The sequence below is a fragment of the Rhipicephalus sanguineus genome, chromosome 7 (assembly GCF_013339695.2).
Source record: "Rhipicephalus sanguineus isolate Rsan-2018 chromosome 7, BIME_Rsan_1.4, whole genome shotgun sequence".
Lineage (NCBI taxonomy): Eukaryota > Metazoa > Arthropoda > Arachnida > Ixodida > Ixodidae > Rhipicephalus > Rhipicephalus sanguineus.
Window position 1 is genome coordinate 43093703 of NC_051182.1, and position 17957 is coordinate 43111659.

General features: G+C 46.4%; 1 protein-coding gene across 1 annotated transcript in view; it reads right to left on the minus strand.

Annotated features, from left to right (window-relative positions):
- The window catches only part of LOC119398654 (alcohol dehydrogenase [acceptor]-like), a 169085-nt gene that overhangs the window by 12540 nt on the left and 138588 nt on the right, over nucleotides 1-17957 (minus strand). The window contains 6 exon segments of the mRNA XM_049417379.1: nucleotides 592-663; nucleotides 666-768; nucleotides 6241-6404; nucleotides 7696-7831; nucleotides 8938-9105; nucleotides 13830-13951. Of these exon segments, the coding sequence (XP_049273336.1) occupies nucleotides 592-663; nucleotides 666-768; nucleotides 6241-6404; nucleotides 7696-7831; nucleotides 8938-9105; nucleotides 13830-13951 (765 nt within the window).

Consider the following 17957-nt stretch of genomic DNA (forward strand, 5'->3'; position numbering starts at 1 on the left):
TCGACATGCCAAAACCCTGCTTCGCATCGCCTCATGATTCCCTTTAGCGGGAGACCGCGTGATTTTTTAATAGTACACTACTGCGACTGTTCAGGCACAGGCAGGACAAGCATTTCATCATGAAGAAGAGTGAAACAATGTCACTAAAATGCCATGTTAAGCATACGAGCAAACTAAGAAGACTACTTCAAAAGGAGATAAGTACAGTAAAAATAACATAATAAAATATAATTAGTCAGAAAAAAAATAAAGGCAGCCATACCAGGAAATTATCCAAATGTAGCGCACTAAGTTCCGCGGCAGCTGGCTCCTCTGTTGCTGTTTAAGGAGGAAGGAAGACTTTTGAAAATATTTTTGTAGCGCAGTACAGTGCTCGCGAATCCGATTGGTGGTGCCTTGTTAGTCGTCTTAGAAAGCTCGTCAATCCGGTTGGTGATGTATTGTTAGTCGTCTTAGACAGATTAGACATGGATTGCAATATAATGAAAGCAGTCCATTCGAAAACCCTTTGTTGTATGTTAATATATGGATCTACTCAAGACTGTGATTATGTACACAAAATGACACTATGTACAATCCAAATGAGTGTACCTTCAACTGCCGCTTTGACATCGTCAGGATGCGTCAAGTACTTCGGGTCGATGATGGGCTGGTCGAAGGGTTAGTTGACCTCAGTTTCACGTAACCGCGAGACTTCGGCCTGTTCATCACAGGAGCCAGAGCAAATCCGTGCCGTCCTCGATTGGGCAGGTAGTATTGCGCATAAACCTGTGTAAGAATGAAAAGTAAAGTATTTGTAAGCGATTTGGGGCACTTTATTCGTGTATTTGCTTTGGGATAAATTAATTTGTGCGACTAATTCAAGTTAATTACGTTAACACTCACAAGTGGGTCACGTGGGCATATTACCCGCTTCAACATTTAACCAAAAACAAAACCGAAGTCCCAGCAAGAAGCTTGAAAGTGATTTATCATTACAACAATGCAATTAAATAAAAATGCGGACGCTAATCTGGGTACATGGAAGGTTTGCAGGCAGGACAAAATATAGAATCATTGCACAGACTCCGTGTATTCACAGGCGAGCTTAGTGTTCTCCGTTGGTACTAGAGACTGCGTTAAAATAATCACCCGTCTCTACGCCTACGGGGCCCCTCCTTTGGCCCGCAAAACGTTAAAATTATATCATAAGAACAAAATTATCCAGGGCTGAGCGATCAGTGCGGCCTTATCTTTAGCACAGCGCAAAACGGGAAACGTGGAAGCACATATTTTAATTTGTGGTACTGATGCCTGTAAAACTAATGGCTGTGGGTGTGAGAGGCGCACGACCGCCGCCATATCAGTCACCTCCGCAGTCTGGGAGCCACGGAATGATGATTGTGGCTAAAAACAACCAATCTAATAAAGGAAGCGAATTGATTGCTCCCTGATTAGAATCGTATAGAACGTCTCGCGAATGGCTGGGAAAAAAAATGGCAGCCTTGCACTAGCGGTGCCAAGCCTGAAGGAAGAGCTTGCTTGCTTGCTTGCTTGATCCTCTTCTTCTGGCTCTTACCCATAAAGGGGGATTGGCTAGGTGGTCTGCTTCTCTTGGACATTTTCTTCTGTTTCTGTACCTATCTCTGTTTCTTGAACCTCGCTTTTGTATCTGTTTCTATTCCTTTCTCTCGCTCTCTATGTCTCTCTCTTTCTTCTCTTTCTATCTTTGTTTCTCTTCCTTTCCTTTCTCTGCCTCTCTTAATCCTCGCTTTCTTTCTTTTGCTACTTCGCTCTGTTTTTTTCTATGTCTCTTTCGTGTTCGCTTTTTCTATTTCTTCTTTTCAATGTCTTTCTCTGTATTTATATCATTCTCACTCTGTTTATCTCTGTTTTTGTACATATCTGTTTATTTCTCTACCTGTCCTTTTTTCTCTCTCTCTCTCCCGTGTTTCCCGTTCTACACTCCTCCGATCAGGGCTTTCGTTTAACGCTCGCACCTCCTGTACTCGGCAGTGGGGATTGTCCATTTCTTGTGCCGCAGACCCACTTGCGTTTTTTTTTTGCGAAATCGCACAAACTACTGCGAGCTATAACAGCTTCGCTGTTAAACAAATTTTTTAAAACTTCATAATGAAAACGTAAGAGATGTTGCATTTTATTCGAGGTATCAGTATTCCACTCTGTCACGCATTGCTTCGGTTGGTACAGAAAGTATCAAAACAGATTTTAAATTTGGCCGAAGAAAAATCCAGCTGCAAGTGGCTAATATCGGCAGGCTGTAGTGAAGCTGCGTTGGTTCTGTAGATGCCAATATGCAAAAAATGCCAGGCCTGCGCTGAAACTGCAGCACAGTCACAGCGAAAGCTGGAAGAGCGGCGTTTCTAGAGCCCGTTAAGCTCTCTTGGGGCTACAATACAAGTACACTAGAAAGGTACCCACTACGCCATCAATCACAATTTTTGTGAAGTTGGGAAGCACCTACTAAGCCATTATTCGTCATTCTGCGGAGAAGCGAGGCACCAGCTACACGTCTGTAAGGCATTATGTGCACTTTGTTGCACGTAATTTGCATTGGGTGACGCCCAATCGCTATTTCCCTCTCCCGTCATGCTGTATAACATACGTTGACGTGGGAGAGAGACGGGGGGGGGGGGGCGAAGAACTTTACTGAGACCCCTAGAAAATGGATCACGCGCTTATGGGCTTCCTTGGCAACCAATACAAGTGCACTTGCGAGGAACTCACTACGCTATAAATCATTGTAATTTTACTCACACCCCGAGGAAGTGGATCATGCGCTTATGGGCTTCCTTGGCAACCAATACAAGTGCACTTTCGAGGAACCCACTAGGCTATAAATAATTGTAATTTTTTAGAAGTAGGGCAGCAGGCACTGTGCCATTTTTCGTCATTCCACGGAGAGCGTTGGTACCTTCTAAACGCATGTAAGACATTATACGCACTTTGTTGATGCTGTGCCTGATGACGATGAAGAATTATGGCAGAGCCCTTTGTAATGGGTTGGAAGCATTCAACAACCTACTCGTTGCGGAATTCGCATTGTGTGACGCCTGGTTTATTTACTCTTCTACCACGCTATGTTGCATATGCTAATGCGGTTCCTTCCCGACATGAAGCCTGTATAGGACCTTTTTGCAAAGCAGTTTCAAGCACCGGCATGGCTCAGAGGTTGAATACTGGGCTACCACGCAGAGGGCCCAGGTTCGAACCTCGTTCCATCCTGGAATTTTTTTCTTATTTCGATTTTTTTTCTTATTTCGAGCGATACTGGTTATGGACACCGGCGGCGGCGGACAACTACGGCGCCAAAAACGGCCGGTGAAATGATCTCATAACAGCTTTCGCTGTAAAAAATTCGGCAGATCCCACGTCTTCTGAGAATCGGTTTCATGTGAAGGAGCCGACCAGTGATTGCATAAGCTGCTTTTTTTCGGCTTTGAGCCAAGTGTTAGGAGGTCGATTGACGTGTTTTTGTAAGCGTAGTAGTCTTATGCACATCGTAGCCTCCCCATGAACGTCGAGTACACTGGCGCTTAAAGGGTAACATATGGTCTCACTCAACGTCAGAACTCACGTTACAGCACAGACGTCAGTATTATAGAAATGAAGTCCACTTTACGGTGCGATGATGCGAATATCATACGTAACTTTCGTTATCGTATTCCTCCGAGGTCGAGCAGGGATTGAATATAGGTTCCTGAACCATAGGAATAAAAATTTAATGTTTCTTACACCGCTATATAAGCAGTCAACCCTGGAACCACAATTGACGTTAACTCGTTATGAAGCAGTAAATATGTAATTATTGCTTTGATATAGAATTAGATAGCGAGTACTGCAACCACAATGGATGCTGCACGGACATTACTCCAGCATAGGATCTTTATCCAAAGCAGCTTTAAGACGTGGCGTGGCTCTGTGGTAGAATTCCTGATTGCCACGCAGAATTCTTAGGTTCGATTCCTGCTCGGATCCTGATTTTTATTAACATTCTTCGGGTCAACACTGCCGATGTCGGTTTTTCTTAACCCTCTCGCATTTAAATTACCAAGGTCAATTACCAAATAGGATTCCCTATACTTTCCTTGGCATTATTGTCTCTTAGGTCTCATTTATATTGTGTATAACAAAGAAAAACTAGCCTTTAAAATTTATTTTTTCCCTCATTCATAGCGAGCGTCTCGTTCTGGCAGACTTGATGCCTTCAGGTAGTATGCGCGGGATTATTGTTCAGCTGCCAGCTCGTATAAAGATAACGTTCTACGTGAAGCCAAAAGGCAGAAAAAGAGAGTTCCACATTCGCCGCCATGGCTGCGGTCGGTGCTAACACTCCTAGGTTTAAATGCACATATGTACCCTATAAAGTGGCCGGGGGGATGACCGCCGCCGTAGCTCAGTGGTTGAGCATCGGGCGCGTTACTCGAAGGTCGCAGGTTCGGTCCCTGCCGGCGGCAGGTTACCTTTTCGTCCACATTACTTTATTCACATTTATATCCCAATTATTACAAATTTGCTATACTTATCTTGGCATCACTTTCTGTTAGTTCTCATTAATATTGTCGTTCTTCCTGTGACATTCGAATTGGTTTCTACCACACTCATTGCTTCGCCTCTGCCGTGAAAATGACTATTTTTTCTCCGGATTTCGGTACACTGTACCTGTATGACGTTCTCATCCACCCAGCCCGCCAAGGGGTCACTATCAATGAGGTTCATTGAGTTGTCATCTGAGACACCTTTCACGGGGTTCATTATTCGGTGGGTGGTGACAGTGATGGGTTTGTCCCCAAACGCTACAAGGTTTGTCAAATTCTGAAATTGCGTCTTGTCTTTTAACTCGACCAGAAGTTCCGCCACTTGGGATTTTGGTGGTCTTGTAGCCACTTCCGATGGTCTCAGTGAGGCACTTCGACACAAGCAACGGTGAAATATTTCACGCTTTTTTATCTCTGCTCTCACAGTGTATGAAGTGGTACTTTGGAAATGAGTCTTCCTTCTTCGAAATGAACTGAACGGTTGCATCGTTGCACCCCCTTTTGTGGGGAAGATCCGCTGAGGATGGGTTAGGTGAGCCCAAGAATTTCTTTTCTGTGACAATGCTAGCCACCCACTACCGAGCTCAAGGAGGGGATACGACAGACGGTTGCGATGAAGCAAGCCCTACCTTGCCAGCTGTGCATGTTTACTATAAGAGAATATAGTGCGCTCAAGGTTGGACAACCACACTAGGTTAGCCCTCGCCGTCAGCAAAATGCATGCAAATAGAAGAGGGTGGAGGACAAGGAAGCTTTGAAGTGAAAGAGAAAGATGAATATTTGAGAATGAGAGAGACAGGAAAGGGCGACTGTCGATTTCCCTTGGGTGGGTCAACCAAGGGTGCCCTCTACGTGAAGCCGGGGGCAAAGGGGTGTGTTACCTCTACCGGGGCGCCTGAAAGGCCGAAGCACCCGTCGTCGGCTGAACTCTCAGGGTCCCTTTTTCCCGGAACACGTCTAAGCCAGGCGCGGCGAGGCGTGGGAGGGGTCGAAACCCCCCGTTGGCTCGGGTTCGTGGTTTTATTCGCTCACCAAACGTTTGCTTGCACAGGCTCCCAGGCGGGGCACTTCGAATAGTTCAAGGTTATGGGTACAAGTGGAAAGTTCACACTGGTTACCGTTCAAGAAAAAGAACGCTGCTAGAACGGAGACTTAGAAAGACGAGGGGACAAAGTGCTGCTAGCAACTAAAATGTTTCTCAGAAAAAAACTTCGTTATATTCAGGAAAAGCACACTCAACCAGCAGCTATTACAAAGCCGTTGCAAGCGTCCAATTGGGCAAATTAAAGACTTTCAACTCAAGCATAGAAAGAGGATAGATCATACGTGTACATTAGCCACGTCACTACAAGCGAAACAAGCAGGGGCGACCAAGCATGAGTACCACAGATCGCTTGACAGAATCGCCATATCCGTTTTTCTGTTAATGTTGATATGAACGCCAATAGGTTCCAGTTAGACCCAAATTAACAGACCTGAGATATAAGAAATGCCGTCATGTTGGCCGGACGTCGAGCTCACACCCATGCTTGGTCTACTCAACACCATAGCTGCAAATCTACCATGGATGGAAATTTTATTATAATCAAGGTACTAAGTATTCGTCAATGCACTTTCCATTATATAATCGCCAATATGCTTTAACTTTCCCATCAGAGGCTAAAAATCGGTTACACATAATGAAAGATTCAAAAATTCTTACGTCGTCTCGGAGAGCCATGCTTTTTAGGAAGTATCGCAAAGGCTTCCCCGAAGAAGGGAGGGACTGCAAGGCGATCTCCACGTCCGGGAATTTCAGCGATTTATTCACAAACGATGTGCTAACAAATGCAAGAGCTTCAATGGATCCAGGAATAGAATACTGACCTGCGAAAAGAATAATACCCGGTAATCATGTAGGAGTTAAAACCCTTCAACGGGCAGCTAATTCGGAGGAGACATGCATATCTTGATATCGACCGCTACTGTGCGGAATCTAATGTGTACACAGAACGTGAAACCTCGTGGGACTATTTTGCACAGATGTACCTTGTATTTAGGATGGATACGCTCTTGAATTCAGTGTAATTCGTAAATAAGTAGGGGTGTGCGAATATTCGAAAGTTTCGAATATTCGTCGAATATTACATTCGAAATATTCGTATTCGATTCGAAAATCGTGTATTCGATAACTTCGAATATTCGAAAAATTCGAATATGCGATTCGATTATCATGCATAAAATAACTCGTCTTCCACATTTCTGCTGCGTTCGTATAGCTAAAAACGTTGCCGAGAGGAGCGATAAAGATTGTAAGTACACGGAGGCACGATATCTGCCTGCGACGAGCGCCCCAATACGTATGATTTATTGCTGGTGCATCTCCGACGTGCAGCGTTGTTGGCGATCATGTAACCGTATATTTTCAATATTATGCGGCCGTAACGTGCCGTACTACCACTCGTTCACTATGCGGGACCACTTCTGAAGAAAGACAGTGGCCTATGTGACTGGTGGCGGACTGTAGGCACCTTCAGATACCCAGTCTGGCAAAGCTTTGCCCCATATGTACCTCCCTATACCAGCCACTTCTGTTCCAAGGGAGCGTGCCTTTCAGTGGCAGGGGGTTTGTCTCTGTTAGAGGGAGCGCCTGCTGCCTGATCATGTGGATCAACTCATATTTCTTCATGATAACATCTAGTCATTACTTTCATTGTAAATAAGCTAAAGCTCCTATGGTACACATAAGGTGTTGAATTGTTCGCGAGAACGAGGTTTCCTAATAGTATATCATTATATTCGACGTCATCATTCTCATCATTATCAGTATCAGCCTATTTTAGGGCAATGAAGGACGAAACTCTTTCCCAATGACCACACATTTACCCAATCTTGAAGCTTCAGTGGGCACGCCTCAGTATGTACTGGGAAAGATGTCGCAGATAGTGCCCAATAGAAAGCCTGCTTCCATCCTGCTTGGAATTGCTTATTGCATTGTCAGATAGATTTATAGGCTGTACCATAAACGTATGCAGTACACGAGGGCGTCTGAAAGACATTTTTACCCGACTCTGTAGAAGATAGTGTACTTGATTTTGCTGGTGAAAATGGCTGGCACAGCAACCACCGGCCAAATATTTTATACTTCTCGACTTGGAGCAAAGGAAATTGCCTTCACCTGACTTCCAGTTCACGAAGTCTAACAGACCCGAAAAGCTAATGCCGAATGACGAAGGTAGCGTGCCAGCGATTCCGTCGACGTGCATATGATCCTGAAGGTTTTCGCCCACAGGCAGATCACGGATGACAGGGATCTGCGTGAGAGATTGTCAGGGAACATGATCGCGCTCGTTCTATCCAAGTACAAGTAAATCCAACACTGCTCCTCTCCATCAGCAAACTATTTTATTCTAATGATGATTAAAACGTTTTATGCAGAGGAAAAAAAGACAAGGGAAACAGAAAATTTGTGGTTGGATCCTTTGTGCGGAAATTCCGTTGTCTAAGGCGGCCACCTTGGCTCCTTCCACGATGTCTTGTTTTTCCTCGATTATCTAGCTGAGGAGGGCTGCCTCCCACTCATTCCACAGTCGCGTCTATTTAGCTTCTGAAATACTATCAGCCAGGCAGGCACACACGACGTGGGATAAATATTGAACGTAAAACAGTGCGCTCAAACGGGACAGAAAGTTACAAGAAGCACACAGACACAGCGATGTTTTTTTTACACAATGCACATTAGGCTGAGAAGGATTGTGTCTCAATAGCGTGCCGGATTGTTAAATGCTATAGTTGACAGTCTCTGTAGGTGGCACTTTTCTTCTTCGTGTAATCTCTTGGCCGGGCTCGCGCATTCCGGTTCCGATAAGCGTAAGTGGTGTAGTATGCCTGCGTAACCCGAGGGAGGGAGGAGGAGAGAAGCCTGAGGGAGAAAGTAAGTTTTCTGGCATGTAGGCCTAGAATTGTAATTAAAATTAGTACGTACGTGTGACTGTCGTCCGCTATGCGTGCCCTTGTGTATGCCATCTAATAAAACCTGTTAACAGCTCTGCTAGAAAATCCTTAACGTACTACGCCGCATAGAAAAAACATTATCGTTTCCATACAAGCGAAATCGCATTTGCTACCCAGAGTCCGCAATGGGTGAGAATAGCAACACATTCAGCATTCATTGCAGGCGGGATAAATTCCTTCGGTTTTGGTTATTTTGAAACAGCTGTGTATAGCGGTGAAAATGAACCAAATTTCGGAAGAGTTACATGCTTGCGAAAATATTTGCTTGAAAGTTTATGCGACTTATAGAGCACTCAAGTACTTGTAGATTAGTGTCTACAAATTGTGTGTTGTCTATAGAATTCAGTGGCGCGAAGCACGATTTCTAGCTGGGTTCCGAGAAAGTTTCTGCTGGTTTTCAACAAACCTGTAGGTTCTGCAGGTCACGCCAAGGGCCGATGCCGGACAGCATGAGCAACTGAGGAGAACCGATGGCTCCGGCTGAGATCACGACCTCGCGAGTAGCGTAAACCTCATACATCGCATTATTAAAGATAAAACGCACTCCGATGGCTTGGTCGCCATCGAAAAGCACCTGGAGGAAAGAAGAACACTCAGTTACCTTGTGAAGAAACAATGATTTTAGGGCAATGAAAAAGGAATGCGAAAGCAACACTTCTTTCCTGCTCTACGTTTTTACGTGTTCTAACAGGCCCCCCCCCCTGACATTTTTACTTTGGGACTTCGTTCTGTATTATATTTATTTGTATTGTACTATTGCACTGCATTGAATTGTATACTCGCTGACAACTTTTCTTGGCAATGAAGGAAATGCATCGTGGGCGGAGCTACTGCACTTGTACTGCTACGCGAAGTAGTCCGGTTCCGCGAGCGTTTCGAATTTAGTTTTGGTTTGTGAACCTTCCGTATCTCCTGTGATGGCCGTTTGATTATTTGAGTGGCCGTCACAGGCATAGACAGCCATTTGTTAGTAAAGTTTGTCACAAGCTCTCTCAGCGAGCTGTCGGAAAAGCTGGAAGTTGACGAGCGCTAACCTGAAGACGAAGACGCCATTTTGACTGTGAGGTGCACATAAAAGGTGCGACGTTTTCGCCGGCGCAAAAACGCGAAATGACACTGCATTAAGTAAAACAAATATAAATATCTCCTTGGTGCGCGCGGGCCCTCTTGTTAAACAGCGCCCCATAGAAAATATAGAATAGTGTTTTTTTTTATTCTCACGCAGAAAACACGGACGCAATTGTGGGACTATATTCTTCAGCGGTAGCACACGCTTAGTTATGCTCTCTAGCCTTCCCTTCATTGCCAAGAAACGTTGCCCGCGCGTATAGTGAATAAACTTGGAACAGTGCCAGATACATGGTAACTTCGTCAAAATGGAGGGATCTTTCACGGTACATATTAGCCAACATAGGACGATGGCCGCAGCCGGCTCTGAAGACCATTCTGAAGACGTGAAATTAGTTATTCGAGCCTTACTCCTGAGCGTTACATCGTCTCCACATCGACAGAGTCACTAGGACACACCCACGTCTGTGGAGCGTCGTGGCGTTATCTCGCAGAGCCAACAGCACACTAAAGCTCGCGGGTCCCTGTCTTTCATGGTATGGAATTTTCCCGAATGCCTCAGTTGTGACAACCGACCACAGATCCCTGCAATCAGCCTTACGCGTTCGGGCCACAAGAAGGACAAACCATGCCTTGCTTGTATTGGCATTTTATAAAAATGCTAGCACTGCTGAAAAAAGAAATGTGCAACACGAATGCTGCGTACATCTAACTATTTTTAATTCATTACTTAGTGTTGTTTTCACAAAACACACTAACGCAGAACCGCTATATTATTGCGAAAAACCAGGTGTAATTATAATACTGAATTAAGGTGATTCAGCTGAGGCGAATATTTTTGCATAAACTAGGTAAGTCACAACAGTCTTCTATATAAAAGGAAGCTGCAAGCACGTCCTAAACAGTCTCGTCAACAGCGTGTTCGCAGGCGCCAGGCGAGGTGCTAAAACAAATGAGAGGAACAGACCATTCTGTTTTACGCTAACACCCAACAACAAAAGTTTTCTTCGCATGAATCTTCGCGGAGCATCCGTTAAGCAGGTTAAGCAGAACTGCGTTACTTTAATTGGATGTGGGTGCACTACCTTTGACAGCATCAATACCAATCGAACTAGAGGGGTAGTTTCGCAGCCAGCAGCATTTTCTGTCAGTATTTTTGTATTCTACTGCGGCATCTGATTTATGAAAGCATCAACGAGAAAACGTGAAAACAAGAGTGCAAGCACTTGAAGAAACAGAATAGATGTTTTTATTACTCGCCGCTTGGCAGGTGATCAACGAGGCATTTACTGCGTGCGCACTGCTTCATTACTGCGTGCTTCTTTTCTTTCAGGGCACAAGTTCGCGCAATAAAGTGTTTCACCCTTACCTCTCGGAGTTGCTTCGGCGTCACAACCACATGACAATATAAAAATACAACTTCCAGGGTGCCTTATGCAATCACTTAGGACGACTAAGATGCGAAAGTCACCTTTTTCCTCTCACCTATTTATTGATGCTGCCCACCCATCCTTCGCAAGCTTGATGACCTAACGTGGTTTTGCACTGCCTCGAAGATCAGAGGCTCCTCACCTGTATTTGCACTGCCTCCGTGACCGGGCAACCTTCGACCAAGCTACGATGTCATGTGATGCCGTCATCATGTGACGTTACGTCACGTGAGCTCACAGTGACGTCCGTCTCGGGATGATTTTTTTTCCATCACTCGTCCGCGATGCCACTGACGCGGGAAACCCACGCCGACGGCCAAATTCCGCGTTTTATGACACATTTAGGGCTTTCGCCTTAATAATTGTTGAGACTTAAAGCTCCAAAACCACGATATGTGTATGTGGGACGCCGTAGTAGAGGTCATGAAATTTCGACCACCTGACCTTGACCAGTATCCCTACTGACCAGTATAACCGCGACCAGTATCCTATTCGCAACATAAAATCCTTACTAGCCTACATAGTACACTATCAATGTCCTCTGTAAAATTTTTCAATGTTGCACACGCACGCACACACACACACACACATATATATATATATATATATATATATATATATATATATATATATATATATATATATATATATATATATATATATATAGGGAATTAAGAAAGAAACCTCGACTTTCGTTGGTTCGGCACTGTATATTTTCACTAACGTTTCGTCTGGTGGACCACGCTTTGTCAAAGTAACAAGTACATCGCTGGTGGGTTTCCTTATAAACACGCTTAAAGTAGATAGTTTCAGAGAAGTTATCGATAGCAAGAATGACAACATAAGATAGCGGTCACACACAGTCGACATAGATTCATGCGCGCACATTTGGGACTTGTGGCAGCGAACTCAGGTTACACAGAGTAAGATAGATTGCACACGCACTTGATATGGCATTACACACTAGTGATATAACAGAATTATTGGATTGCACGTCACATTCTTTTTGGAAATATTCGGGCCACTATACTTGAGTCAGGCTTTCGCTCTCATCATGATCGTGAAGCCCGCGAGTCTTACCTAATCTATAAGTTTAACACCGTCTCATCCGGTATCAACGAAAGCACACGCACACTTACAAGTGTTCCCACTAAGCACTATTAATCATAACCGGGTCTTCAACAGGATTGGCAGCTCTGTTTCTAATATCGCTCGTGTTTCTTCTACGATTACGTTGGTAATCACCCACCATTTTTCAGCTTTCATACCAGACTACGTGTATACGTACTGAGTTGTGTGCATCATGTACGGTGTCTGTGCTGTTTTTTTAGTTTCTTCTTGTATTAACCTTGATGTGTTTGAAGCGTACTTCAGGAGAAGTTAAAGAGTAAAAATTGATCTTAGTGCTGCGTAGATTTTCTGTTTGCGATCTCAGACTGTTTGCAGTTTAATGCTAGCATGTGATTACGCTCCCACGAAAAAAATAGATAAATCGTAGATCTGATGTCATCCCCCCCCCGCCTTTTCCTCCATGTGACGTGCAATCCAATAATTTTGTCATATCACTAGCGTGTAATGCCATATCAACTGCATGTACAATCTATCCTACTCTGTGTAACCTGACTTCGCTGCCACGAGTCCCAAATGTGCGCGCATGAACGTTCCGCTTTCTTTTGAAAGGCAAACACATTTAGCCTTCTTGATTTTTTTTGTCGAATTTTTGGTCACCGCATGACAGATGCGTTGAATCTTGTTGGGTGCACTGGAAACATCCTCTACACCGCACCGATTGGCTATTTGGTTTAGCTGATGGGTAAAACGATGAATGTAAGGTAAAACAGCGAAGCGCTTGCGTTGAGAGTCTTTGTAGTTGAGAGACTTTCTTAGTTGTTAGTTCGCGCCCGTTTGTCTTCTCGCCTTTCATTTTCGTCTCAAATGTCCTCAAACCAACTCGCCCAGCTCTCCATACTATTACGTTACTACTGCTTTTTGCCAATTAGTATTTCTTTTCGAGTTTAGCTCTACAGTATCATGTCCTTATTTCTCTCCGAAACGATACATTTGAAATAAAAGATATATGAAATGAAGATATTGGGCACCGATCTATTCCTTGAAGAAGTGATCCGAAACGGCACGGCATAAAACGAGCTCAGAATAAGAAGAGCTGCAGCACTTTTCATGGCCTTCAAAAGATGCCAAGAACATGCAAACGATAGTGCTGCGCAAAGATGGAAGAAAACGATGCCGGCAGTCCAGAACAGTGCTCCTTTTGCCACGAAGGTCCACTCGTTGTTCAAGTCTACACATCGTTATAACGCGCATGCGACGAAGGACGGCTCCAACGGATGTACAGGGATGACGTTAATCTTATCGCAAAATATTGCTGTACCGTACATTCGATTTGTTTTATACTTTTAAGAGCCAATTCAAGCCCAAATCAAACGTTCCATTATATAAGAGGCAAATACAAAGTTTGCTCCTGAATACCGACGATAGTGGCCTAATTGATTTTAGCCACCATATAGGTTTGAGGTACTTAGAGGACAGGAAGACTCTGGCAAAAATCGCCGGAGCAGGACCGGCCATATTGGCAGTAGCAAAAAAGTGCGTTGTTCTCAGTTTCGGTTAAAGTGCATTTGGCTCTTTTAGAAAAGGAACGCCACGTGTATATGTGAGGAACCAAGTGCACGGTAGCCTCATTTGACGCACAAAGACTCGGTAATACCCACCTATCACCTCTAGGGAATTACTTCATTTGATATGGCGTAAAATTTCCATTACAATTATACACCCCACTTGCCTTTGTAACATGGCTATTCGTCCAGATGTGCAAATTTCTTCTCTGTGAGATTGGCTTGATGAAAGCCCTGTTAGCGCTCCAGCGCTCACCATCCATGATGTTAGCTTGCACTCTGGAACAGCCTGTAAAAAGCAACAGTTGGGCCATTTGGTTTTGGTTCGTTTTCGAACAGCGCAAACGGCAAAGAAGAGGACTAAAGAAAACAAGGGCCAGTATTGTTCAGTCCTCTTCTGTGTGTTCGTATTTTGCGTTGTTTCGAAATGAGCCCGTAAGAAAAAACACGTATTGCAGATCACAGTTATTCAATATAATGTGTCAATGTCATCAACATTACAGTTTATTACCACTACTCAACGAAGGCCTCTGCAGCATTCACCAGTTACACCGTCTGCTTTCTGCAAAGAGCGGTAGTAATAATAGAGGGTCTGTCGGATAAATTCCAATAAGCATGCTTAGTATTTCCTTGTCATCATCGTCCATCAATTATTGCTCATGGGCTTTCGTACATATTCGCGCTTGCGCAGTTTCTGTATCCAGGCAACCAATGATTTTTTGTTGTCTGATAGGACTATTCAGGATTCGGTTGGTATGGCATTTCTGGGAAACGAAGGCAGACTTACCGAAAAAGACTCAGTCATTGCCTGCCAGTCGTACGTGGTACCTATTTAAAGGACATCGATATCTGAGTAAACCGCACTTCGATCACGCTTCCACCAGGAAGCTTTCGCAATCTGAAGGACCGGTGTCACGCTGAAGAACGGTTAGCTAAGGCCTGAGTACTCTAAAAAATGGAAGAACTACTTAGTAACGAAATGTTTTAGGGCGAAGCACCTTAGGGTCTCGCGTGTCTGCGTGCATCGTCGAGTCCTGTTGTGACGGTCGACTTGCTTGACCGCAAGAGAGGGCGCCACCGCCTCAGCGCTCGCCGTGTGGCGAGAGAGAGCGAACGGCGCGTGCTGATTACAGAAACGCTCTTTTGCGTTGAACGCTGAAGGACCAGCTCGCAAGGAACGAGAATGCGCCCTTCCCGCGAGAGACAACGCCGACACAGGCAGTGTGTGCTAACGAGTTTTTTTTTTTAGTTAAAAAACCGACTGCTCGCGCTGCACAACGCTTCGCCGGCCACCGCGTATATATAGACACTGGATCTTTACCTGCAGTGTAGTGCCGGAGGGTGATTTCTAGATGCGTAGCAGCTCTTTGACTAGCCTGTGTAACGCTGTCCGCCCGTCCGCACAAACGCGAGGCAACGCGCTTCCCTCCGAGCAGGTGTTGTAGCGGTGCCAAGTAGTACTTGAACTGGTATAGCGCATTACGGGGAAAAAGAAACGGCCGAGCAGACCGACACAAGAGGACAGAGCGCTAACTTCCAACTGAGCTTTATCGTGAAAATGCATCAAATATGTAGACTTGCGCAAGCATACAAAAAACACCCTAACTCAACGCCAAGATTAGGCACACCATCGCACCGTCACACGCCACAGATTCATAGACGGTTTCCTTGATTAAGGAAGGCCACTTCATGTTCAGATAAAGCCAACGAAGGGGCACTGATACCTTGTATGCTTGCGCAAGTCTACATATTTGATGCATTTTCACAATAAAGCTCAGCTGGAAGTTAGCGCTCTGTCCTCTTGTGTCGGTCTGCTTGGCCGTTTCTTCTTATATGGGCCCCAGCCCACTCCTCACTCCCTGGTAATGAGGCCGCCCACCGACAGGCTCGAGCTTTCGCCTCCCGAGCCCATGGCTCAACCCAGGTCGGAACGGGGAATGAGATAGAGGTAATTGGGTCGTCGACACGCGACCGTATGGTGACGTATCACGAAATTACACAGTATTATCGATTGGCCAGACTTCAGTATCCCCCAGGGAACGAATCACTAACCAGACGACAGGAGCTTCTATGGAGGCAACTCCAGACGGGCTCGTTTCCGACGCCAATTCTCTACTCATATATTTCTCCTACTATATTTACACCTGAGTGCAAGCTGTGCCGGGCCCCCCGGGCCGACCTATTTCACATGCTTTGGGGCTGTCCCAGTAAACCTGTGCATCGTGGCCCACAGGGCTTGCAAATTACCACTACGCAGCAGTGGGAGGCCACACTGCTCAGCTCCGACCCTGCCGTGCAGGTCTGGATCACGGGGCGGGCAGAGGCAGCCGCCAAGGAGCAGGGGCTCCTGGCCGACTAGCCGTCGTCGCCTCCCACAATCGAGGAAACCATTGGTTTTCATTAAAAGGTTTTGTTCTCTCTCTCTCTCCGCGTAATGCGCTATACCAGTTCAAGTACGACGAACCAACTCGCGCAATCTTCAACACTGGTGCCAAGTAGGTCACGCCTCAGCTGGGCGTTGACGTCACGCTCCCCTCGCACGCTTCCCTCACAGCTGCGCGAGTACGTCACTCTTTCCCTCACCCGCCGGAGCGCCCGCAGCTGCTGGTTCGCACACCACGGGCGAAAACAAGCAGGGCAGAGAACGGCACAAACCTCCCTGCTTCCATTGACGTCCCCCCTCAATACGAGGCCACACAGCAGACGGCCGCCGCCATTTTCTCGCCGCAAACATCGTCTGCCACCGCCATTGAAGGAGCCCCCGTCATCCCTCCACTTCAACAGAATGGCAAGGAATGCCAACCAAGGAGAGACGGGGCTGGAGGAAAACCTGTCTTCCCTCTCTCGCCAAAAGAGCTACAGGAACACCAGTCACGAGTTCCCTTTCCCTCCTCGAGCTCGTACGTAACCCCGGAGTTCTGCTCTCCCGCCGTCTCCACGGCGGAGAGCAGCCCGACCGGTTCCCCACCTGCCCCCTCCGTAGCAACTGCCTCCCCACCTGAACAAGCTCGAGAAGCCGCGGCCTCCGCAAACAGCCCGGGAGCCCTTTCCCCTCCTGCCCCCAATCCTGATGTCATGGAGTCAGCGAAGAAGGGAAGCAAACAGCTGACACAACAAGCAGCAAAAACACAAGCGAGCGGCGAGGCCCCCAGTTAAGTTTGGGTCGATGAAGGTGATCCCGATGGTTCGGATGTTCGTGGCGACACGTTGAAGGACTGGACAGGCCCGGTTGTTCAGATACTCGCAAACTTAAGTTTATTTACACACTTTTACACTTTATGACAAAAAGGCCGGGGCGGCCACTGAACAGCTCTCGCGACAACTGGGCTGGGCCCGCACCAAGCATTCAAGCCCTTAAGAGAATATATCTAAGTCCTTCGTCCCTGGATCAGAGTCGGCGCCAAGCACGACCTCTGTCCCCTCCTCAATATCTCCGTCGAGCAGCAAGCTCTCTCTTCTCCTATTTCTTCCTTTAAGACCATCATGTCTCGTCTGAGACCGCCTTACGGGACCAACCCTTTTCGATACTCCACGAATGAAACAGAGAACTTTTGTTTCTCTCAGAGACGTGTCTCCGCCTCCACGTTCTCACGCTTTGCTGCCCTGACTATGCGGCAAGCCAACTCGCCATCAATCACATACACAGTCAAAGTACACTGAAATACACCCCAACAACGTTCCCAGTTTACAATGCCGTCTCGAGCCTTGTCTGCGACACGATGCCGCCGCCTATTGCAATTACTGCAAAACCACGTCGGTGCTCATTCAATGAGGACGGTCGCGACGGCGACAAATTGTTTACGTTGTCAGTCTCCGTGGGATCGCTTCCGCCGCACGGGTGACTCCGCCTCGAAAGGAGCGGTCGACAAAAAGTCGCGGGGTTCGGCTACAGAGGCGCAGGTAGAGGCGAGCGGCCTAATGGCCCTTCTGAGCGCACGCTTTTCATCAAAGCGCCCCTTTTCCGTCGGGCGCCGTCTGCCGATTAGTCACCGTTGATCCGCACTGGTGAAATCTTCCCCCGAACATAACTCACCCCCAAAAAGGAGCCAGCCCCTCACTCGCCCAAGCTGTGTCATGGACATGCTGACTACTGAAACGGAGGCAGCAGCCTTCCCCCTGCTCCCCTCTTACGGTGCCCCCCCCCCTGGCAACTCTCTGTGCGTCCCACGTCTTTCAGCTACACAGAGTGCCCTTGCAATACCAAAAACGAAAGCATGTGCTCAGAATGCTGCTGCGCCTCGCCGCCCCGCACCCCGTGCCAACGCCCGCGGCCTGTGGAGACTGTCCTGTGCCGG